At 63.3% G+C, this 19526-nt stretch overlaps 1 protein-coding gene across 1 annotated transcript in view; it reads right to left on the reverse strand.

Annotated features, from left to right (window-relative positions):
* INPPL1 (inositol polyphosphate phosphatase like 1) overlaps nucleotides 1-19526 on the reverse strand; it is a 70692-nt gene that overhangs the window by 21642 nt on the left and 29524 nt on the right. Inside the window, exons 3-14 of the mRNA XM_045023077.1 lie at nucleotides 16941-17091; nucleotides 15001-15100; nucleotides 13250-13390; nucleotides 12669-12759; nucleotides 11559-11648; nucleotides 10619-10717; nucleotides 8115-8265; nucleotides 7608-7714; nucleotides 6157-6259; nucleotides 4794-4990; nucleotides 2147-2264; nucleotides 473-569 (exon numbers count right to left, since the gene is read on the reverse strand). Of these exons, the coding sequence (XP_044879012.1) occupies nucleotides 473-569; nucleotides 2147-2264; nucleotides 4794-4990; nucleotides 6157-6259; nucleotides 7608-7714; nucleotides 8115-8265; nucleotides 10619-10717; nucleotides 11559-11648; nucleotides 12669-12759; nucleotides 13250-13390; nucleotides 15001-15100; nucleotides 16941-17091 (1445 nt within the window). The remainder of the gene's footprint in view (nucleotides 1-472; nucleotides 570-2146; nucleotides 2265-4793; nucleotides 4991-6156; nucleotides 6260-7607; nucleotides 7715-8114; nucleotides 8266-10618; nucleotides 10718-11558; nucleotides 11649-12668; nucleotides 12760-13249; nucleotides 13391-15000; nucleotides 15101-16940; nucleotides 17092-19526) is intronic.

A 19526-nucleotide genomic window follows, 5' to 3' on the forward strand; every position in this document is an offset into this window, starting at 1 on the left:
GGTGAGCATGCGAGGGGACGAACCTGTTCAAACCGGCGCATGCGTGCATGGCAAGTGTGCCCCCAACGGAGCATGGGAGTGCAAGTGGCTGCGTGCAAACACTAGTGCACCAGAGCGAGCAGGAGCGTGGCCGGGAGTAGGTACGAGTGTACCCAGAGCGAGGGTGTCCAGGAGTGAGCAAGCCACGTCTGTAAGCGAGCAGGCTCGGCTCTCCCTGGCGGCGCAAGGCGACTCCCCCTGTGCCCGGCTCTCCTGCCTCTCCATGGAGATCAAAGCATCACCTGTCCAGAGCCATCGGCCATGTTCGTGTGCTGCCCACAGCCAGCGGCAGGAGCTACCAGCAGCTCCCCTCTCAGCCCAGCTGGCAAGACCTGTGCCTGGGGGGACCAGGGGGCCAGTCCCCCCACCCTCAGGGCTAGGTGCTGGGCTCCCGCTCTGCCAGGGGCTGCCCCGCCCCGTGCCCCGCACTCACCTGGCCGTCTTCTCGTTGCCTGAGGTCAGGTGGCAATTCACGAAGCCGAAAGAGGTGCCATTGAACATGAAGGAGACTCCCACGGCCCCTTTATTGCCTGTAAAACGAAGAGGGAGAAGGGGCGAGCCCCACTCAGGCCAGGCCGGGGCTCAGTTCCCAGGCCTCCTCCGGGCACTGATGGCCAGTCGCACAGAGGCCAAAGCCGGCGCCAGCAGAGTGGAGTGAGCAGAAAAAACACAAAGCCAGTAGGTGGCGGGAGGAGAGAGTCCCAGTTGGCTAAGAGCTGCACCAGAGGTCTGGGGTAGGGGATTGGGGAGCAGGCTCTGGGAGGGAGTTTGGGTGGTGGAGAGGGTCTGGGGTGCAGGCTCTGGGATGGCGTTTGGGTGCTGGGTGCAGTCTCTGGGCTGGGGCAGGGGGTGGGGGTACAGGAGGAGGGGGTAAGGTTGCAGGCTCTGGGAGGGTGGAGGGGTGAGGGGTGCAGGCTCTGGAAGGGAGTTTGGGGTCTGGGGGGTGTGGGGAGGGGATGCAGGGTCAGGGAGGGAGTTTGGGGGTGGGAGGGAGTATGTGGGGAGGGGGTGGGGGTGCAGGCTCCTCAAGGGGGGGTGTCCGGTGCTTACCTGGGACTCCACGGCAAGCAGGCCGGGGGGCCTCCACGCGCTGCTGCCCCCAGGCATCACCCCCGCAGCTTCCCATTGGCCGCAGGGGCGCTCGGGGCGGGGGCAGCGCATGGAGGCACAGCCCTGCCCCGGGGCCACAGGGAGGGGCCGGCAGACACGTGGAGCGAGCAGGCAGACGCCGCTCAGCTCCGCTGCGCTGCTGGTGGTTGGCGGGGCCCCGGGCCATTGTAAATCGCCTGGGCAACGTGCACGAGGGCGGCAGGCAGGGCCAAGGGAGAGACCCGGCCCCAAAACTGCTGGAGCCCCGTGGGCCACACTGGGGAGGTTCTTGGGCCGCAGATGGCCTGCGAGCCGGGAGTTTGAGACTCCTGCTTTAAATCATGGTTTCCTGCTTGTTGATTTAGCTCAGCATTACAACTGATGCTTTCAATCAACCCACCTTGGCGGTAACTTGCCCCAACGCTGTGCTGTAGGGGAGGAAGAGAAATTTGGTCTGCAGGGCCCATTTGGCCATTGACCCCTGACCGCTCTGGAACTGGCGCGAGACCCACCAAGGCGCTTCGCAAAGGCCAGTGAAGAGGCACAGACAGTCACGACTAGTGACCCAGGCCGGATCAGGATGGCCAACTGCATCTGAAAGGCCCTGCGCTGTATCCCAATCCTCTGAGCCATCCAGTCCCCTCTTCCACTGTCCCAGTCTCAAACCCCAGAGCTAACCCCCGCCCCCACAGTCAGAAAATGCTCATGTTGGATGCCAGCCCCACTGGAGCCTGTGGGGCCAGAACATACAGACACAGTGCAAAGAATCCATGTGCACTGACACAACTGCTGTGTAAATCACTCACAGGCAGAGAGCGACAGGGACTAGAACCGTGACCTGCTACTCCAAGACCAGAGGAATCTACCACTTGCACAGAAGGGCCCTGTGGGGCAGAGTGATACCAGAGTGCACCCTCACTCACGCACAGCCAGCCGTGCTAAAGGTGAATGCAGAGGGCCGAGTCTGTCTGTCCCAGGTACCCAGTCTAGCCCCCGCAGAGCCTAGATCGGCCCCTACCCAGCGTGTTGGCGATCCCGGTCTTCACGCTCGAGGTGCTGACGTGGCTGATCCGGTTCTCGTGCTCCGGTTTCACCAGGACGGCAATCTTAATATTCCACAAGGCCTGCATCGCGATCTGGCAGGGGGACAACAAGACAATGTTACACCTCCGCTCTCCTGGCGGGGGTGCCGGAGCCTGGCTCGGAGGCAGCAGCTGCCTTAAAGTCACCGACCCTGAAACCCCACCTACAGCGAGAACCAGGCATGCAGCAATGAGAACAAACCCACTGAGTCGCCCAGGAGTGCCTGCAGAGCCTCCCTGTTGCTCAGTGTTTGTAATCCGAGGTTTAAATAAAGTTTGGTGAGGTTGAAAGCAGCCAGGGTGGCTGCTGGGAATTGTAGTCCAATCTGTCTCCAGGGCAGACACCTGGGATAGCTGCTGCTCCCCGCCCTCTCCCTGTTCCAACAAGGACATTTCTGAACCACCAAGGCCCAACCCAGATGTTAACAGGAGGCTTCTCTTCCTCCTAAGTCGTTTCTGCCTTAAGGAGTCGCTGGGTCTAGCGTTATATTAACGGCTGCTGGCTTGTCCTGGCCAGAAGAGGAGAGTCCTGGACAGCGTGATTTTCCCGTTTACCTGTGACTTTACTGTGTGTTTGGGACTCCGGTGCCTCAGGGCTGGGCCCGGCTCCCTGCTCCGAGCGTGGTGACCAGGCACGCTCAGGTTTGGCCTAGCCACCCCTCCATCGTGACAGAGGAGTAGGGGAAACCTCTGACTTGGAGGGAGACAGGCCTGGCCCAGCTGGTGCGACACAGGAGCTGCCCCTGGCCAGGTCAGTGCAGGATGGGTTGGGTCTCCAGCCTCGCACCCTTCTGCACCAGGCCAGGGCTGGGGTTACAGTGCCCGGCGGGCGCTGCTGCCGGGGCTCGGGGCCCCTCATTGGTCAGGACATTTTCACGGAGCAGTCACTCAACCCGGGCCTGTCCCTGAACTGACCACGACTGGAGGAAAGGGATAAAAGCCCCGTTAAATATAACGCCTTACACTTCACGCAGCTCTGCTGGTGCTGAAGGATCCCAAAGCAAGAAAGCTGAGAGCCCTTTTCAGACACTCCAAACACCCCCAGCTCCCACTGAATTCTCACACATGAATAATGCAGCCACCTCTGGGGGGTGGGGGTGGGGTGGGGGGTACGGACGCCAGTGCACAACACTCTGAATTTGCTAGGACGCGAATGGGAAATGTTGGCCAAAGACACCGCAGCTGAGACCCCTCACTCCAAAAGCAAAGCGTCTGGGAGCAGACGCCTCTACCTCAGGAGGTTAAAGGGCTGAGAGACCCGTGGCCACAGCATGGGCACCGTGTGACTCCCCAATGACTGGGGATGCTGGGCCCGAGTGCTGGAAGCTCCCTAGAAGTGTGGGGGGCCACCAGCGCCTGGAGCGTGGCCCTGCCCCGAGGCCCGTCCCCCCGAGGCCACACTCACGCTCCACCCCCACTCCCACTCAGCCCCCTCCCCCGAGGGGCCCCCCACCTGCGCCTCTCTGCCCCCTCCCCCGAGGGGCCCCCCCACCTGCGCCTCTCTGCCCCCTCCCCCGAGGGGCCCCCCACCTGCCCCTCTCTGCCCCCCCCCCCACGGGGGCCCCCACCGTGCCTCTCTGCCTCCTCCCCCGAGGGGCCCCCCCACCTGCGCCTCTCTGCCCCCTCCCCCGAGGGGCCCCCCACCTGCGCCTCTCTGCCCCCTCCCCCGAGGGGCCCCCCCACCTGCGCCTCTCTGCCCCCTCCCCCGAGGGGCCCCCACCGTGCCTCTCTGCCTCCTCCCCTGAGGGGCCCCCCACCTGCGCCTCTCTGCCTCCTCCCCCGAGGGGCCCCCCCTCTGCGCCTCTCTGCCCCCTCCCCCGAGGGGCCCCCCACCTGCGCCTCTCCCCACCCCCTCCGGAAACCCCCTCCCCCCCCACCTGCGCCTCTCCCCACCCCCTCCTGAAGCCCCCTCCCCCCCCCCGGTGCCTCTCTGCCTCTCAGGGGCAGAGAGGCACGAGCGGGGAGGGGCACGCGGGGGAAGTGGCGGAGTGGAGATAGGAAAGGAGCGGGGGGGGGGCCATGTGGTAATAGAGGGAGCGGGACCTCAGGGCAGAACGTGGGGTGGGGGCTACTGGCCAGGTGCCCTTTCAGCAGCAGGCGGCGCTCCAAAGGGAGGTGCACCACATCGTGTCTGGGGGGGCTTAGCCTCCCCCGGCCTCTTCTACCCGCCGCCCGTGGCCACAGGCTTTCACACCCGGTCCCTAAGCCGTCCCCATCCACTAGCCGGGGTGAAAATGGCAAATCCAGCAATGCTGAGGATTTGGGAGAACGGTCACCCCAGCAACCGTCTCCCCAAGCCCTTCCGCTGTCCCACGGCCATCCACAGCCTGGGATCCACCTGGATTTGGAGGCCTGGGAGTCTAACGGCGGGCTCTCAACCAGAGGAGGTTGCAGACATCCTGGGTTTTAATACGGTGGGACAGCCCTGGAGACGACAGCTTCCCAGCACGCGAGCCTCCTTCTTGAGCCGAGCGGCGCGCAGCCGGAGCATGGCATGCTGGGAAGCTGTCGTCTCAAGGCGAGCGTGCAGCCCCGAGTCCCAGGCCATCTCCTCAGGCCCTGCCCCGGGGCTCGGGCTCTTACCGGGCGGTACTCGATCTCCGTGAACTCCTTCAGCACGCCCCGGAGGACGTCGACCCACTCCTTGTCCCCCATCGAGTTCTCCTGGGTGCCAAAGACGTAGATGTCATGGGGGATGGTGACCGTCATCTCATCCAGTGTCTTCCCCAGGCCCTTCGACGTAAACCAGGACGTGATGCTCTTGGGGGGAGGCACGCTTCCTGTGGGAGAGGGCGTGTTCACAGAGACCGGGGACTAGGCGGGGATCAGACAGGGACGCCTTCTCAGGGGGCTGCGAACAGCAACCATCCTGCCTTGCCCAGGCTGCTGGAACTTGGGGTAGCTATAGTTAGAATACGTTCGCTTGCAGCAGGTTATTCAGCCACTAGATGTCACTGTGTATTGCGGGGGGGGGGGCACTTTTTGGCCTGAGGGCTGCATCGGGTTTCGTAAATTGTATGCTTAGGGGAGGGGGTCATGGTCCGGCCCCCACCTCCTATCTGCCCCCCCACCCCAGCACTCCTGCCCCATCCAACCATCCCTTCTCCCTGTCCCAACTGCCCCTGGAGCCCCTGCCCCCATTCAACCCCCCTGTTTCCCCCCAACTGCCCTGACCCCTGCCCACCCCGCCCCAAATTCCCCTGCCCGCTATCCAACCCCCGCTGCTCCGTGCCCCCTTACCGCGCTGCCTGGAGCACCAGTGGCTGGCGGCACTACAGCCGTGCCCCCCCGGCTGGAGCCAGGCCACGCCACTGCGCAGCTCAGAGATCGGGTCAGGCCGGGCTCTGCAGCTGCGCTGCCCGGCTGCCCAGAGCATTGCGCCGGCGGCGAGCGAGCAAGCCAGCTGAGGCTGCGGGGGAGAGGGACTAGCCTCCCGGGCCAGGCGCTCAGGGGCCGGGCAGGAGGGTCCCACGGGCTGGATGTGGCCCACGGGCCATAGTTTGCCCAACACCGGGGGAATTGCGTGAAGTTCCAGACAGGTGTGGTCCCTGGTGAACAAGGCAGACAGAAGTGGAATGCGAGCTGGGTGGAAGCCTGTTTGTTAGTGCTTGGAGCTGGCAGCTGTTTTGTTTAAACAAAGGCTTCCTGTGATTCCTTATGTCCTGACGGCAGGAGGAGAGCTGGGTAGGGTATGTGGCTCGGAGGTGGGATCTGAGACTTCAAGGCATCCCGGTGGGAGGTGTTTAGTGGGTCTGGATACGTTCTGTGACTATGGGCCATGCCCCCATGAGGCCAGCCACTGTGACCCTGGCCCCTGCTTCCCGGGCTGAGGGGAACTCCCGCAGGGCACTGTCTGAGCGCTCCACATCACCCTTGCCCGTGTTCCCCATGCCACCGGAGGGGCAGCTCCCGACAAGCCCTGCCCCAGGCACCCCGTGGCACTGACCCATGTTCCACGTGCCGATGAAGACGGAGATCATGTCGGGCTCGTCCTGCTTGGAATGTTTGTTTTTCATCAGCTGCAGCAGCTGGCAGAACGCCTCCCGCTTCTGGAGGAAAGGCAGGCAAAGGAGGCAGGTGTGAGGAAGTGGGAATGTTCTTAATGTTTTCTCTGAATACCGTGTGGGTGCCTCAGTTTCCCCGATGCCTTTCTTAAGTATCTAGGTGGGGGGATAAGGGGGTGTGGTTGTTGCAGAGCCCTAGAGGGCCAGTGTGATGCTGTCTGCCCAGAGAATGGCCGACACCCTGTCTCCTGGCAACTGATGGTCTGGGCCCCTCCCCTGCAAGTGCCAACTGAAGGTGTTGGAGAGCAAAGAGATCAGGTGGCCTCCTGGCCCAGAAAAGAGACAAAGGCCAGAGGAGGGGCTGGAGGGGGGTTCAGTTTGGAGCTGGCTGGGGAAAATGGGGGAAGCTCCACCGGTCTGGGCTCCTTGCCCCGCAAGATGGACCTGACTGAGGGGGCTCTGTTGTCTGTACCTACAAGCTCTGTTTTGGACTGTGGTCCTGTCGTTTAATAAACCTTCTGTTTTACTGGCTGGCTGAGAGTCACGGTGAATTGCAGGAAGTGGGGGGTGCTGGGCCCTGACTCCCCTCCACTCCGTGACAGCAGATTCGGCAGCAGGAGGAGATGGGCCGTGGACAGGAGACCCAGGTACTATCCCTCATCCTGGCCACCCACTCATCAGCCAACAAGGGCTTGAACAGGTAAAGTCTATACAATAGTTCACCCATCACTGAAATGCAGCCACCTCTGGGGTGGAACGTGGTTTGTGTTTTAACAGGGCACAGCAACACTATGCAGCTGTTTAGGACAGGAAGCGAAGAATTCCATAACCAGTTCCAGGGGGGAATCTGGTGCCGGGGCACGATTAATGGTCATGTGTGGTTGTGGCCTTGGTTTTAAAGGCAGCACCTCAGTACCCCTATGAATTTGCTGGGCCTCCGTTCAACCCACAGACCCATCTTGGAAATTGAGTTAAGCTGGGTCCTTTACTTCTCCTGCATCATCACTAGCAGTATTGATTTTGTAGGAAATCATGCACTGGAGTGCAACCCCTTTTTAATCCTCAGGGTGGCCAGGCTGTGACGCCCCTGGGGGCTCTGCAATTGACATTCTGCAGACGGCCGTGTCGATGATGCATAAGGAAGAAGAGACGCCCTGTCCCGCTCCCAGCGCCGGGTTGGCTTTGCAGGAGTGATGACGCCCTGTCGTCAGTGCAGTCAGCTGTCCTGGGAAGATCTCCTAAGACAGGGCTTTGGGTTTTTTAATGTCATTTCTTTGCGGAATGGAACCGCGCTCGAATGTTTTGATTTAGCCACATTCCCTTCCACCCTGCGGCCTCGGAGCTGCGTGGGGAGGACCACACCAGACACAGAAATAACAGACCCATGACTCACCCTGGCGCTGACGAAGACGAAATCTTTCCGCTGAGTTTTATCCTTCTCCTTCTCGAAGACGATCCCCAGCTTATTCTGCACCCGCTGGGACTTGATCAGCTGTCGGACTGGAGAGCGGCACGGAAAATCAGAGCAGACATGACCCCAGAGCCCCGTTCCTCTCCCACCACCTCAGGAGAAAGCCCGAGCTCTGCAGAGGCAGCAGGAGAGGGAAGACCCCAGGGATCCCAAGACTGCAGGGATGGGTGCGGTGTGATTGGCACACACGGTATCATGCTACGAGGAGGCATCGCGGGTGAGCAATCAGTTCCTGAGTGACGCAGTTTGGGGGCCAGATCTAATCCTTTCGTATCTCCGCATGCTACAGGGCAGCCCCAACACTCTGGACACCCCACAGAAACAGGGGGGCGCAGGGTAACAGCAGCGCCAGGAGAGCTGCGGCTGGTCCCCGAGGGCACGGGGCATACGGGCCGGGCGCAGCACCCAGCGGGGGCCCTTAGCTCTTACTCTTGTCGTGGGTGAATGTGTTCCAGTCCTCCTGGGAGTCCTTCTGCTTCTTCAGCACCACCAGCTTCCCGCCCTCCACGTCCACGCTCAGCGTGAACTTCTGCGACTTGCCGATCTTGGTGAGGTCCCCCAAGGTGACGTCCAGCTTCACCTGGGGCAGAGAGACGGCCCCACGTGGATGGGACGCTCGAAGCTGCTCGGGTGGCCACGCCCAGCCCTGGGGCTAACGCCACTGAGCTCAATGGAGCTACGCCAGGGAGGAATTTGGCCCCGTGACTAGTCTTCTACCTGGCATCCCTGGCAAGAGAGCCCACCCAAGGTGACTGGCAGGGAGCCACGCTGGGGTGTGTCACTTTCTAACTCCCCCCCCCGGGGTATTTCCAGCAGCTCCCGGTTCTCCAAAGCACAAACTCTGCCCATTTGAAGGGCAGCAGCTTCTGGGTGGTGTGAGGGGGTGTCCGTACCCTGCACGGGGCCTGGAGGGGTTACAGGCCAAAGCGCGTTCTGGCTGGCGGAGCGGGTTAAAGGGAGCTCAGAAGCCCAGGTTGGGGAGTGGGAGAGGTGTGGAGGCGAACCGGCTGCAGGGAAGACAAGGCCTTCTCCTGGAAGTCAGATGAAAGGTGGAGCCTCAGGACCCCAGCACTGGCCGGGCCCCCAGAGAGCGCCTTCCGCGTGAGGTGAATGTGAGACGGGGATCAGACACAGGGGCGGCTCTAGCCATTTCGCCGCCCCAAGCACGGCGTCATGCCGCAGGGGGCGCTCTGCCTGCCGCCCTCCCGGCGATGCGCCCCCCGCGGCATGCCGCCCCAAGCACACGCTTGGCGTGCTGGGGCCTGGGACCACCCCTGATCGTACAGAACCTTTCCCTGCACTATGTTATTCCGGAGGCAGAGCAATAAACCTGACTGACGCTGGTTATTTGGTATCCTGAGTATATTTCATAACGAACCCGAGTGGGGTCAAGCAGCTGCCTACACGATTGACCACCATTTCCCTTGGTCGAACAGCTGCTTGGTTTGCTCCTCAGAGCTACGGACCAAGAGAAGCTCCGTAAACGTGTCGTTCCGGATCATCCAGGAGCCGGCACGCGCTTCGGAGCGATTCCGGAACAGACACTGGCTCTGCTTTGCTTCTCGAGGGCCAGAGCCCAGGGCTTCGCCTCTGAACCCCTCTGGCTAGTTGTGGGAGAGGATGCGCGCAGACTGAAACCCCCAGATGCAAATCCACCCCACGGCTTTGGTTCCGGGTTGGGAGAGGAGGAGCGTCTGCTCTAGATACGGTCAAAACCCTTCTTATGAGATTTTGGTGCTATCAAACCCACACCCTGGCTCCAATTCCCCCCGAACAATCCCAAACCCAGCCCTGATTCACCTCAGAATAATCCCAAACCTTGGCTCTGGCTAGCCCTCAAACAATCCCAAACCCAGCCCTGATTCACCTCAGAATAATCCCAATCCTTGGCTCTGGCTAGCCCTCAAACAATCCCAAACCCAGCCCTGATTCCCCCCAAAATACTCCCAAACCTAGGTCTGATTCCCCCTCAAGTAATCCCAAAACCTGGCTCCAATTCCCCTTGGACTAATCCCAAACCTCGGCCCTGATTCCCCCTTAGGTAATCACAAACCTGGCCCCGATTCACCTCAGAATCCCAAACCCTGGCCCCGATTCACCCCCGAATCCCAAACCCTGGCCCCGATTCACCCCCGAATCCCAAACCCTGGCCCCGATTCACCTCAGAATCCCAAACCCTGGCCCCGATCCCCAAACCCTGGCCCCAATTCACCCCCGAATCCCAAACCCTGGCCCCAATTCCCAAACCCTGGCCCCGATTTGCCCCCGATTCCCAAACCCTGGCCCTGATTCGCCCCGAATCCCAAACCCTGGCCCCAATTCACCCCCGAATCCCAAATCCTGGCCCCAAATCCCAAACCGTGGCCCCGATTTGCCCCCGAATCCCAAACTCTAGCCCCGATTTGCCCCGATTCCCAAACCCTGGCCCTGATTCACCCCCGAATCCCAAACTCTGGCTCCAATTCACCCCCGAATCCCAAACCCTGCCCCTGATTCCCAAACCCTGGCCCCAATTCACCCCCAAATCCCAAACCCTGCCCCCGATTCCCAAATCCTGGCCCCGATTCACCCCCGAATCCCAAACCCTGGCCCCGATTCGCCCCCAAATCCCAAACTCTGGCCCCGATTTGCCCCCAAATCCCAAACCCTGGCCCCGATTCGCCCCCAAATCCCAAACCCTGGCCCTGATTCGCCCCCAAATCCCAAACTCTGGCCCCAATTCGCCCCCGAATCCCGCCTCCATTTCACAGCAGAGCCCTGAACCCCAGACCTTAGCCGTGATCCCTGCTAGAAACCCAGCCCCTGCTGTAATGTGCCAGGAGCCCTCGGCTCACCCTAACCCCACGCTCTCTTCAGCCTGTCTCGGGGGCAAAGTGGCCCCTGCCGAGCGCTGTTCCCGGTCGGGAGCCCAGGCCACGGGGCGAAGGCTTTACCTCGAACGCTTGCACGGGGATGCTCTTGGCTTTGCGGAAGGAGGGCTGGGCCAGGGCAGGCTGGGCCGTGGAGCTCATGTCCTGGAGAGCTTTCAGAGCCTGGCGGGGGGAGAGAATCGACACGGCCTGGTCACACGCAGCACCTGCCGGGTCCCTCGCTCCCCATAAAGCCTTTGGCCTGGGCGGGGTCTCCCGGCTTTAGCCCTGCCCCTCCCCACCCGGAGCTGACTCCTCAGCCGTCTGTGGCTGCGCCGTGGGCTGCAGCTGGTTCCCCTGGAGTTCAGCGGCTCCCCCGCGCCCCCCGTCACCGTGACGGGAGGAAAACACGTGGGAGGCAGGAGATCTGCCACCCGAGGTGCGAGCTAGGGCTGGGCCCAGGCAGAGCATTCAACGAGTAAGCGGAGACCGCGCTGCCACGCAAAGGCTGGCTGGCTCTGGCGGGGGCTGCGAATCCCGGAGCAGTCACTACACAGCTGGGAGGGCCTGGGCAGGGCTCTGGAGGTGGGGGTCAGACCCACAGACACCCCCCCAGCACCATTGGCAGGGTGCTCAGTCCCCTGGGAAGTCGATGGGAGTGACAGGTGCTCCGCACAGCGGGCAGGCAGCTGTGGAGGTAGATGGCTGTGTGACTTGCCCATGTCCCCCGAGGGAATCAGTGTCAGAGCCAAGAGCCGGCTCCGAGAGCCCCCGGGTCCCAGCCCTGCACTCGGACCACGGGATCCCAGCTCCGTCCAGCTGCACGGCTCCGTCCCTGGCCTCCGCAGCCGAATCCAGCAGCAGGACACAGCTAGGTTCAGCACCGGGCAGGGTGACGCGTCCCCGGAGCCCAGGCCCGCCCCACTGGGCCCATACAGACCCACGCAGACCGGACGGGTTTGCATCCCCAGCCCCCGTTCTGATACGGGCTGTGGGTGTCCAGGGACCGGGCCAGTTCACCCACCTTCTTCTCAATGCCGGACAGGAAGTCCTTCAGGACAGACAGCTTCAGCACCAGGCTCTCCAGCTCCTGCTCTCCCGTCTGGCCAGCGGTCTGCAGCCGCGAGCGGGATCAAAGCAGAGAACGCTCAGACAGCGCAGCAGCCTGGCGGCCTCAGCCAGGCCCCCCGCGCGCAGCCGGGGTGCGGGATGGGGGGTGCGTAGGCCGGAGGGGCTCCCCCATCCCCACAAAGAGGGCTCGGTTTGTTCTCCTGACTTAATGCTGCTGCATCCCCCTTCATGGGAGTGGGTCCCAAATGAGGGATCAGGGTCCGGGTCCCCTTTTTGGAGAGGGGGAAACTGAGGCACAGAGCCGCAGGCCACGTTGCTGATCAGCAGCAGAGCGAGGACAGAACAGAGGTGCCCAGCCCCAAGCCTGGCTCCCTTCCCTCGGGCTCTGGGAACTGACGTGTTTGGGGCTAGTGGGGAACAGGAATAAACTCGGTGAAGCCTCTGAGCGAGCTGGTGCCGGCCAGGCCGGCGGCAAAGGGGCAAGATGCTCTGGGTTGTCCACCCCCGCCGCCGCTCCCCGGGGACACACGCTGCCTCCTCCGAGCCAGGTCTCCAGCTGCCGGAACAGAGCATGCTGGGAGGAGAAGATGGAGCCTGGCCAACGTATGCAGGACCACAGGGCACCCTCCTGCAGGGGCCGCCAGGTGGCCAGTCCCCCAGCTGGTCTCGTAAGGGGCGAAGGGCCCAGAGTGTCAGGGATGGCGGGCGGGCTGTGCGCCCCAGGGCACGCCGGAGGGGGGACGCTGCTCTGATGGCCCCACAGCCCCGCCCCACCCAGCTCAGCCTGCTATCACGTGTGGGTCCCCGGCTCACGGGTTATCTCGGCTGCTATGGGGGAGAAAGACACCCAGCCTGGGTGACGTCCAGCCCCCAGATCGGTGTGGGGGGGGAAATGGGCCCTCACCTGGCGGGTCCCCCACAGCAAGGCCCCAGGGGAGGGGCAGCAGGCGTCGAGAAGACACAGGGCAGACATAAGGCGGGGGAGGGGCTCTAAGTCCCAGTGGGGTGGGATACTGGCCCCCTGCGGCACCCCGCAGCCACTACTCCCCACCCCCGACCTTACCTGCTGGAGGATCCGGGAGACCACGGGCGAACTCTGCTGGTCAAACACCTTGGAGAGGATCTCCAGCCCGGACAGGACCTTGTCCACCTCGCTGCAAGGCAGAGGTGCGGACGGACGTCAGCCTGGGGCAGGGCAGAGCCAGCCGCACCAGGGCCGGCGTGGGTTTGACAGGCGGCCGGGAAGCGGCGCCACAGCTTCACCCCCCACGGGATAAATTCTGAGCAGGGTTAAGGGGGAGAATGAAACTCCTGCAGCCGAGTGCTGACGGGACTGGCAGTGGGACTGGACCTGTACCCCCTCCTCACTGTTCCCCCATCCCCCCAAGGGCCTGCCCCACACCCCACCACTACAGCAGGAACCTAGAGGGACGCTGCTGCCCCATGCTGGCCAGGGGCCTGCAGATGCAGCAGGGAACAGGCGCCATGGGGCCAGCCCATTGGGCAAGGAGATGCCCACAGCGCCCTGCCTGCCTCCTAGTGGCAGCTCCCAGCCACAGCACCCCGTGGCAGAGAGCCCCGGATCAGCAGCCAAGATGCAGCCTGAGCCACCGGGGAGCGCCAGGCTCCAGGCCAGGCTCTTACCTGTGTAGCCTTTTGCAGGAGGTGACCAGGGTCTTGTTGAGATGGGGCAGGCTGCTGGCCCCGGCTTTGACAGCCTCCAGGTCCAGGGTGTAGCTGCCCTTCAGGTACTCGTGGGAGACCGTGCTGAGGCCGTTGGTGGCACTGCAGGGGGTGCAGAAAGGTTAGCAACCGGGGGGCCGAGCACGGGAAACGCCCGCGGAGGGCACAGCGGGAGGGCTGAGTTCCGGTGACAGCGGGTCCCAGGAGACAGCACTTCCATGGGACCCTCCCGTCTGGAGGGGAGCATCGCTCCGGGGTGGGGGCACCCGGGACAGAGTGGGAACGGACGGGGGGCAAAGGCGCACGGGTGTGATTGAGGGTGATTGTGCACATGCGAGCCCAAGTGTGCAAAGGTGTACGTGCATTAGCAAGTGTGTGCACGGGGGGGAAGACAGCCCAAGCGTGCGAGTGCAGCAAAGCGGGAGTGGGTGTGCAAAGGGGGGAGGCAGTGGGGTGCATCTGGGGAGCGTCAGAGGGGACAGATTCTTGCCGTTCCAGCCTGCTCCACCCGGAGTCACCTCCCCAGCTAGGGGGTCGGACTAGCCCAGCTGTCCGAAAACCGAGCGAGGAAACCCAGCCTGGCTCAGGACGCGACTCGAGGAGTGGGCTGGAGGGGTCTCAGGCTGGTTGGTGGAGGACAAAACCACCAAATCATTGCTCTCACTGGCTCCCTGCTCCGGGGAGATCAAGGAACAGAGCAGGGGGAAAGGGACTGTGGGTCAGGAGTGAGAGCAGAGATGGGGGCTGTGGGTCAGGAGCGAGGGGCGGGGGGCAGAGATGGGGGCTGTGGGTCAGGAGTGAGAGCAGAGATGGGGGCTGTGGGGCAGGAGTGAGGGGCGGGGGGCAGAGATGGGGGCTGCGGGTCAGGAGCGAGGGGCACGGGGGCAGAGATGGGGGCTGTGGGTCAGGAGCGAGGGACAGGGGGGCAGAGATGGGGGCTGTGGGTCAGGAGCGAGGGACAGGGGGCCGAGATGGGGGCTGTGGGTCAGGAGCGTGGGGCAGGGGGGCAGAGATGGGGGCTGTGGGTCAGGAGTGAGGGGCAGGGGGGCAGAGATGGGGGCTGTGGGTCAGGAGCGAGGGGCAGGGGGGCAGAGATGAGGGCTGTGGGTCAGGAGTGAGAGCAGAGATGGGGGCTGTGGGTCAGGAGCGAGGGGCAGGGGGGCAGAGATGGGGGCTGTGGGTCAGGAGTGAGAGCAGAGATGGGGGCTGCGGGTCAGGAGCGAGGGGCACGGGGGCAGAGATGGGGGCTGTGAGTCAGGAGCGAGGGGCAGGGGGGCAGAGATGGGGGCTGTGGGTCAGGAGTGAGAGCAGAGATGGGGGCTGTGGGTCAGGAGCGAGGGGCAGGGGGGCAGAGATGGGGGCTGTGGGTCAGGAGTGAGAGCAGAGATGGGGGCTGTGGGTCAGGAGCGAGGGGCAGGGGGGCAGAGATGGGGGCTGTGGGTCAGGAGCGAGGGGCAGAGACGGGGGCTGTGGGTCAGGAGCGAGGGGCAGGGGAGCAGAGATGGGGGCTGTGGGTCAGGAGCGAGGGGCAGAGATGGGGGCTGTGGGTCAGGAGCGAGGGGCAGGGGGGCAGAGACGGGGGCTGTGGGTCAGGAGCGAGGGGCAGGGGAGCAGAGATGGGGGCTGTGGGTCAGGAGCGAGGGGCACCAGCAGCTCCGTGTGGCGGGATCTCTGGGCCCCGCCTGGTGGTTCTGGAGATGGAGGTTCTTTACCTCTCGATGGCCCCGTCCTGCGTGGCTGGCCCGAGGCTGGCGGGGGAGAAGCTGGTGGAGCCGGAGCGCGGGGGTAACGGGGGCTTTTCATCCTCCCCATCTGGAAGGGAGGAGCAGAGCCAGTCACAGGCAGAGCCGGGGTTGAGGCCTCGTACGTCGCCTGAAGTAACTGGGGTCCCCTGGAGGGGCCGGGAGCCCAATCACCTTTCTGGGCGGGTCGTGATTTGATACCCACGGTGACCCTGGCAAACCTGGGGCCAGCTCTTGCCAAGGCTTTGGGCCTCCGCTGAGCACGGACCCATTCATTGCTCGGCACCCGTCTGTTCCCCTGGCACGTGAGTACGGGGCAGCAGGGCTTTGAACCTGTAACCCCGTGTCCAGGGCTCAGGAAAGGCTTGTGAGTTGCTGCGGCATGAATCTCCCTGCTCATTTCTGTATCCCCTGCTGCGGGGGAAGAGCTCCGGCTTTGCTTGATCCCCGATTGCTCTGAAATTAGGCAGGCAGGGGGGCTCGGCTCCTGCCCCGGAGAAGGGCTGTCACAACTCCCCGGCCCGCTGCGGGACATCCCAATACACAGACTTGGGTCACGGGACATCCCAATACACAGACTTGGGTCAGTGCCCTCTCACGAGGCTCGTGCAAACCGGCTCCTCCCACCAGCTCCAGTTCTGGGAGCGGGAAATACAAAGCAGCTGACGGGCCTGGACTCTCGCAGGGCTGGAGGGAGGCTACAAGCCCAGAGCCCCGGGCCAGCCATTCAGAGCTGACACAATGCTACCGCTCGGCCGCCTTCTGGAGCCAGCGTCGCCTGCTTTACCCTGGACCTAACTCCTTTCTCCTTCCCAGCGAGTAAATCCGCAGCTGGTTTGCCACAGGATTGTGTTTGGTGGGAGCTCCGAGGGACCGACTGCAGCTCGTCGCTTGGGACGGGAGCCACCCGAGTATTTTGCCATCGTTGGTGTGGGGGACCCAGCTCTCCCTGAGGCCGGCGTGCCTGGGGGCGGGACAGCCGGGAGCGGCCCAGGGCGCTGGCTGTGACCGGGATCCCGTTCACATGGTGCTGGCTCAGTGAGAGCGAATTACAGACCACACGGCCGGTTCGGGGGTTCTGCCCTTGGTCGGCACTCACGGCCGTGAGCCGCTCCACACAACCACGTCCCGAGCTGGTCAACTGCCGGGGTCCCAGACCTGCTGGGGAGCCCAGGGCCACAGGCCCCATGCGGCGTGGCAGGAGCAGCAGCAGGGAGACCTGGCTCTAATCTCGGCATGGTGTGAAGGGGTGAGATGGGCTGTCACCGTGAAGGGAGGCAGCAGGACCACTCAATATCACCCTGCCCCAGTCCCCAGAGACCCTGGCTTACATTAATGGGCCCAGCTACCCTGGTATCCCGCCTCCAGAGACCTTGGCTCACGGCAATGGGCCCATCTACCCTGGTATCCCACCTCCAGAGACCCTGGCTCACGGCAATGGGCCCATCTACCCTGGTATCCCGCCTCCAGAGACCCTGCCTTACATCAATGGGCCCATCTACCCTGGTATCCCGCCTCCAGAGACCCTGGCTCACGGCAATGGGCCCATCTACCCTGGTATCCCGCCTCCAGAGACCCTGGCTTACATCAGTGGGCCCATCTACCCTGGTATCCCGCCTCCAGAGACCCTGGCTCACAGCAATGGGCCCATCTACCCTGGTATCCCACTTCCAGAGACCCTGGCTCACAGCAATGGGCCCATATACCCTGGTATCCCGCCTCCAGAGACCCTGGCTTACATCAATGGGCCCATCTAACCTGGTATCCCGCCTCCAGAGACCCTAGCTCACGGCAATGGGCCCATCTAACCTGGTATCCCGCCTCTTATCACGCCAGGTCTCCCCTGCCCCTGGCTCCTGGGGCAGGCCAGCACCACCAGCGAGGCCGGGGGCCAAGCTGCCAGGACATACCTGAGTAGTCCCTGTCCTCGGCATTCTCCTTCTCCTTCTCCCGCTCGACGGTGAAGAGCAGGGTGCAGACCAGGCCCTGGTTGGACTGCAGGTAGAGCGCGATCAGCTCGTTCAGGGTCTTGAAGCGTCTCACCTGGACTCCCTGCGACGTCTGGGGGCACAAGGGGGCGGGAGGGAACCCGTCAGCGTGAGCAGGGGCCACACACAGACACGCCAGGTTAACATCGCTCCCCTGGTTACCCCAGTGCAACCCGACAGGCGTCTTCCTTTCAGCCCAGAGATCCTAGCGGCAGCCTCTGACTCTCCTGCCCTCCTCCTCCTCCTCCTGGGCTTCACCCCCGTCCTTCTCCTGGCCCGAACCCCAGTCAGGGCTTTTCATCCTTCCCCACGCTCAGTCCCTGCAGCCCGTCTTTTTCTTCAATTGCAGCAGCACCGAGAAACCTTGACTAAGATCAGGGCCCCATGGTGCCGGGCGCTGCCCACACCCCTCCCGAGATCAGGGCCCCGTCATGCTGGGTGCTGCCCAGACAGAGACGGAACCTTTGTCTCTGTCACCCGGGCACACCTGCCCCCACGAGGCGGGCGAAGCCTGCCCGTGCCTAGGAGACGCCGAGGTGGCAGGCCTGGGGGAAGCATGCGGGGCGGGTTGGTTTTCTCCCTTCCCGTGCTGGAGACGAGAGGCTGGGCCAGATGGAGCGAGTGTCGGCCCCACCCAGGCAAGAGCCGTGCAAGGAAACGGGGGAGACCCCCCCCGCCCTCTGGGGGTGTATCCAGCAGCGCTGGGGGCGAGGCAGCAGCCCTGACCCTGCTATACACACAGCCGGTGGGGGGCACCCATCTCCCGTGTCCCAGCCCAGCCTCGGCGTCCCGGGATGGGGCCAGGCCCTGCTGTATGCAATGCAGACTCGGTGTGAACCACGGAGCAGATCTCTGGGGAGAAGGGACCAGGTAGGGGCAGGGGAGTTCTCCTGTGGGAGGGGTTTGGTGGGGATTGTGGGAGGGCGCTTCCTCCTGTCCCCTCTCTCCATTCGGCTCCCTCCCCTCTGCCCCACGGGGACACGACAGCATTAACCCGCCGCCCGTCCTTTCCCAGCCTTGGCCTGGCTGGGAGGTATTTTAACAGGAGTTTCTCCAAGTTCCCCATGTCCCGGCCAGGGGCCGAGGGCCGGCCTTGGTGCCGTCCTGCCCAGTGCAGCTGTTCCTCCAGCTGTCCCGTGCTCCCAGCCAGAAATCCCATCTCGAGAGCAGCTGGAGAAAGTCCCGAGCCCCTGCCCCTGGAGAGGACAGTGAACAGAGCCCACGGGACAAAGACCGTCATGCTCAAACGTGGCTGCGCCCTCGCGCCCTCAAAGCCCTTTGCTACTAGCAAACGGATCCCGGCTTCGGCTTGCCAATCTCACTGCAAATCCGGGGCCTGGGCACCCCGTGCTCTAACCACTAGGCGGCGCTCCCTTTTAGCTGCCCCAGAACGGCCTGTTTGCAAGACGAACCGGCCACCCGGGAGCTGCGGGCGGCCGCAGAAGCCACTTTTTGTGCTGTGACTAAGCCCCAGGGCCTGTCTTCCCCACGGCAGGGGCAGGGGTGGGCTGACTCCCGCCGAAGGGGACAGCTTGTAGCCAGTGCCTGGTGTGCAGCCGAGATGGGGAAGTTCAAAGGGATTCAGAGACGGAGGGCGGAGAAGTGGGAGCCAAGAACTCCTGGAGTGTAACCCCGGCTCTGACACTGCTCCCCGTGGCACCCCAACCAAGTCACTCTGCTGCGCCATGCCTCAGTTTCCCCAAAGCTGATAGTCCTGAGCACCTTGTGAGCACCCTAGTTAAAGGCTGAGCGACACCGTGGGGTCTTGGGAAGGTAGGAGAACCTAGCTGGTGCATGTCCGGCTTTCATCCGCTGAGGAAGGGCGTCCAGCAGGTAAACAGAGCCAGACTGCCCTGCAGGGAGCGGTGTCACTGCTCCAGCCGCATCACCAACAGCTGGGTCACGGCGGTGGCGAGTTTGAAAAATTGGAAAAAAAAAATTAGTTTCGGGTCAGAACAAAAATGAAAGTTTTTGGTGACGTGAAAAGCGGAACAAAGGCCGGTTTCTCAGCAACCAAAATGTCCTGGACCAACCAACCCCAGCCGCTTCCCTTTGTCGGCGACATTCGAAATAATGACATCCATGGAGACTTGGAAAGGAGAAGTCGTTCCAAAGCAAATCAGCAACCTGCTTAGAGCGCTTCTGGTGCAGGGGGGTTGGAAGGAGGAGGCACATTTTCCACACGGAGAATTCTGCAAACCCAGCCTGAATTCATGCCACATCCTGCAGTAAGCGCAGTGGGCTGAGACCAGGTGTCACTGCTCCACATGACGAGCGTTCCTCTCCCGTGCCCGCTTGGTAGCCCATGCGAAGGTGAATCGATGCCACCGTGCAGACAGCACCAATTGGGCCCCTGGCTGGCAAGTTCCCGTCCCCCGCTAGAGATCTGCCCCGCTGAGCCAGGGCAGCAGAGCATTCTGGGCAAAGCGTGTCCAGTGCTGCCTGTCCGGTACCTGCTCCGAGGTCCTGCCAGGTACCCAGGAGCGGTGCTGGCCCAGTGCCCCAGGG

This window comes from Mauremys mutica, chromosome 1 (genome assembly GCF_020497125.1).
Source record: "Mauremys mutica isolate MM-2020 ecotype Southern chromosome 1, ASM2049712v1, whole genome shotgun sequence".
Taxonomy (NCBI): Eukaryota; Metazoa; Chordata; order Testudines; family Geoemydidae; genus Mauremys; species Mauremys mutica.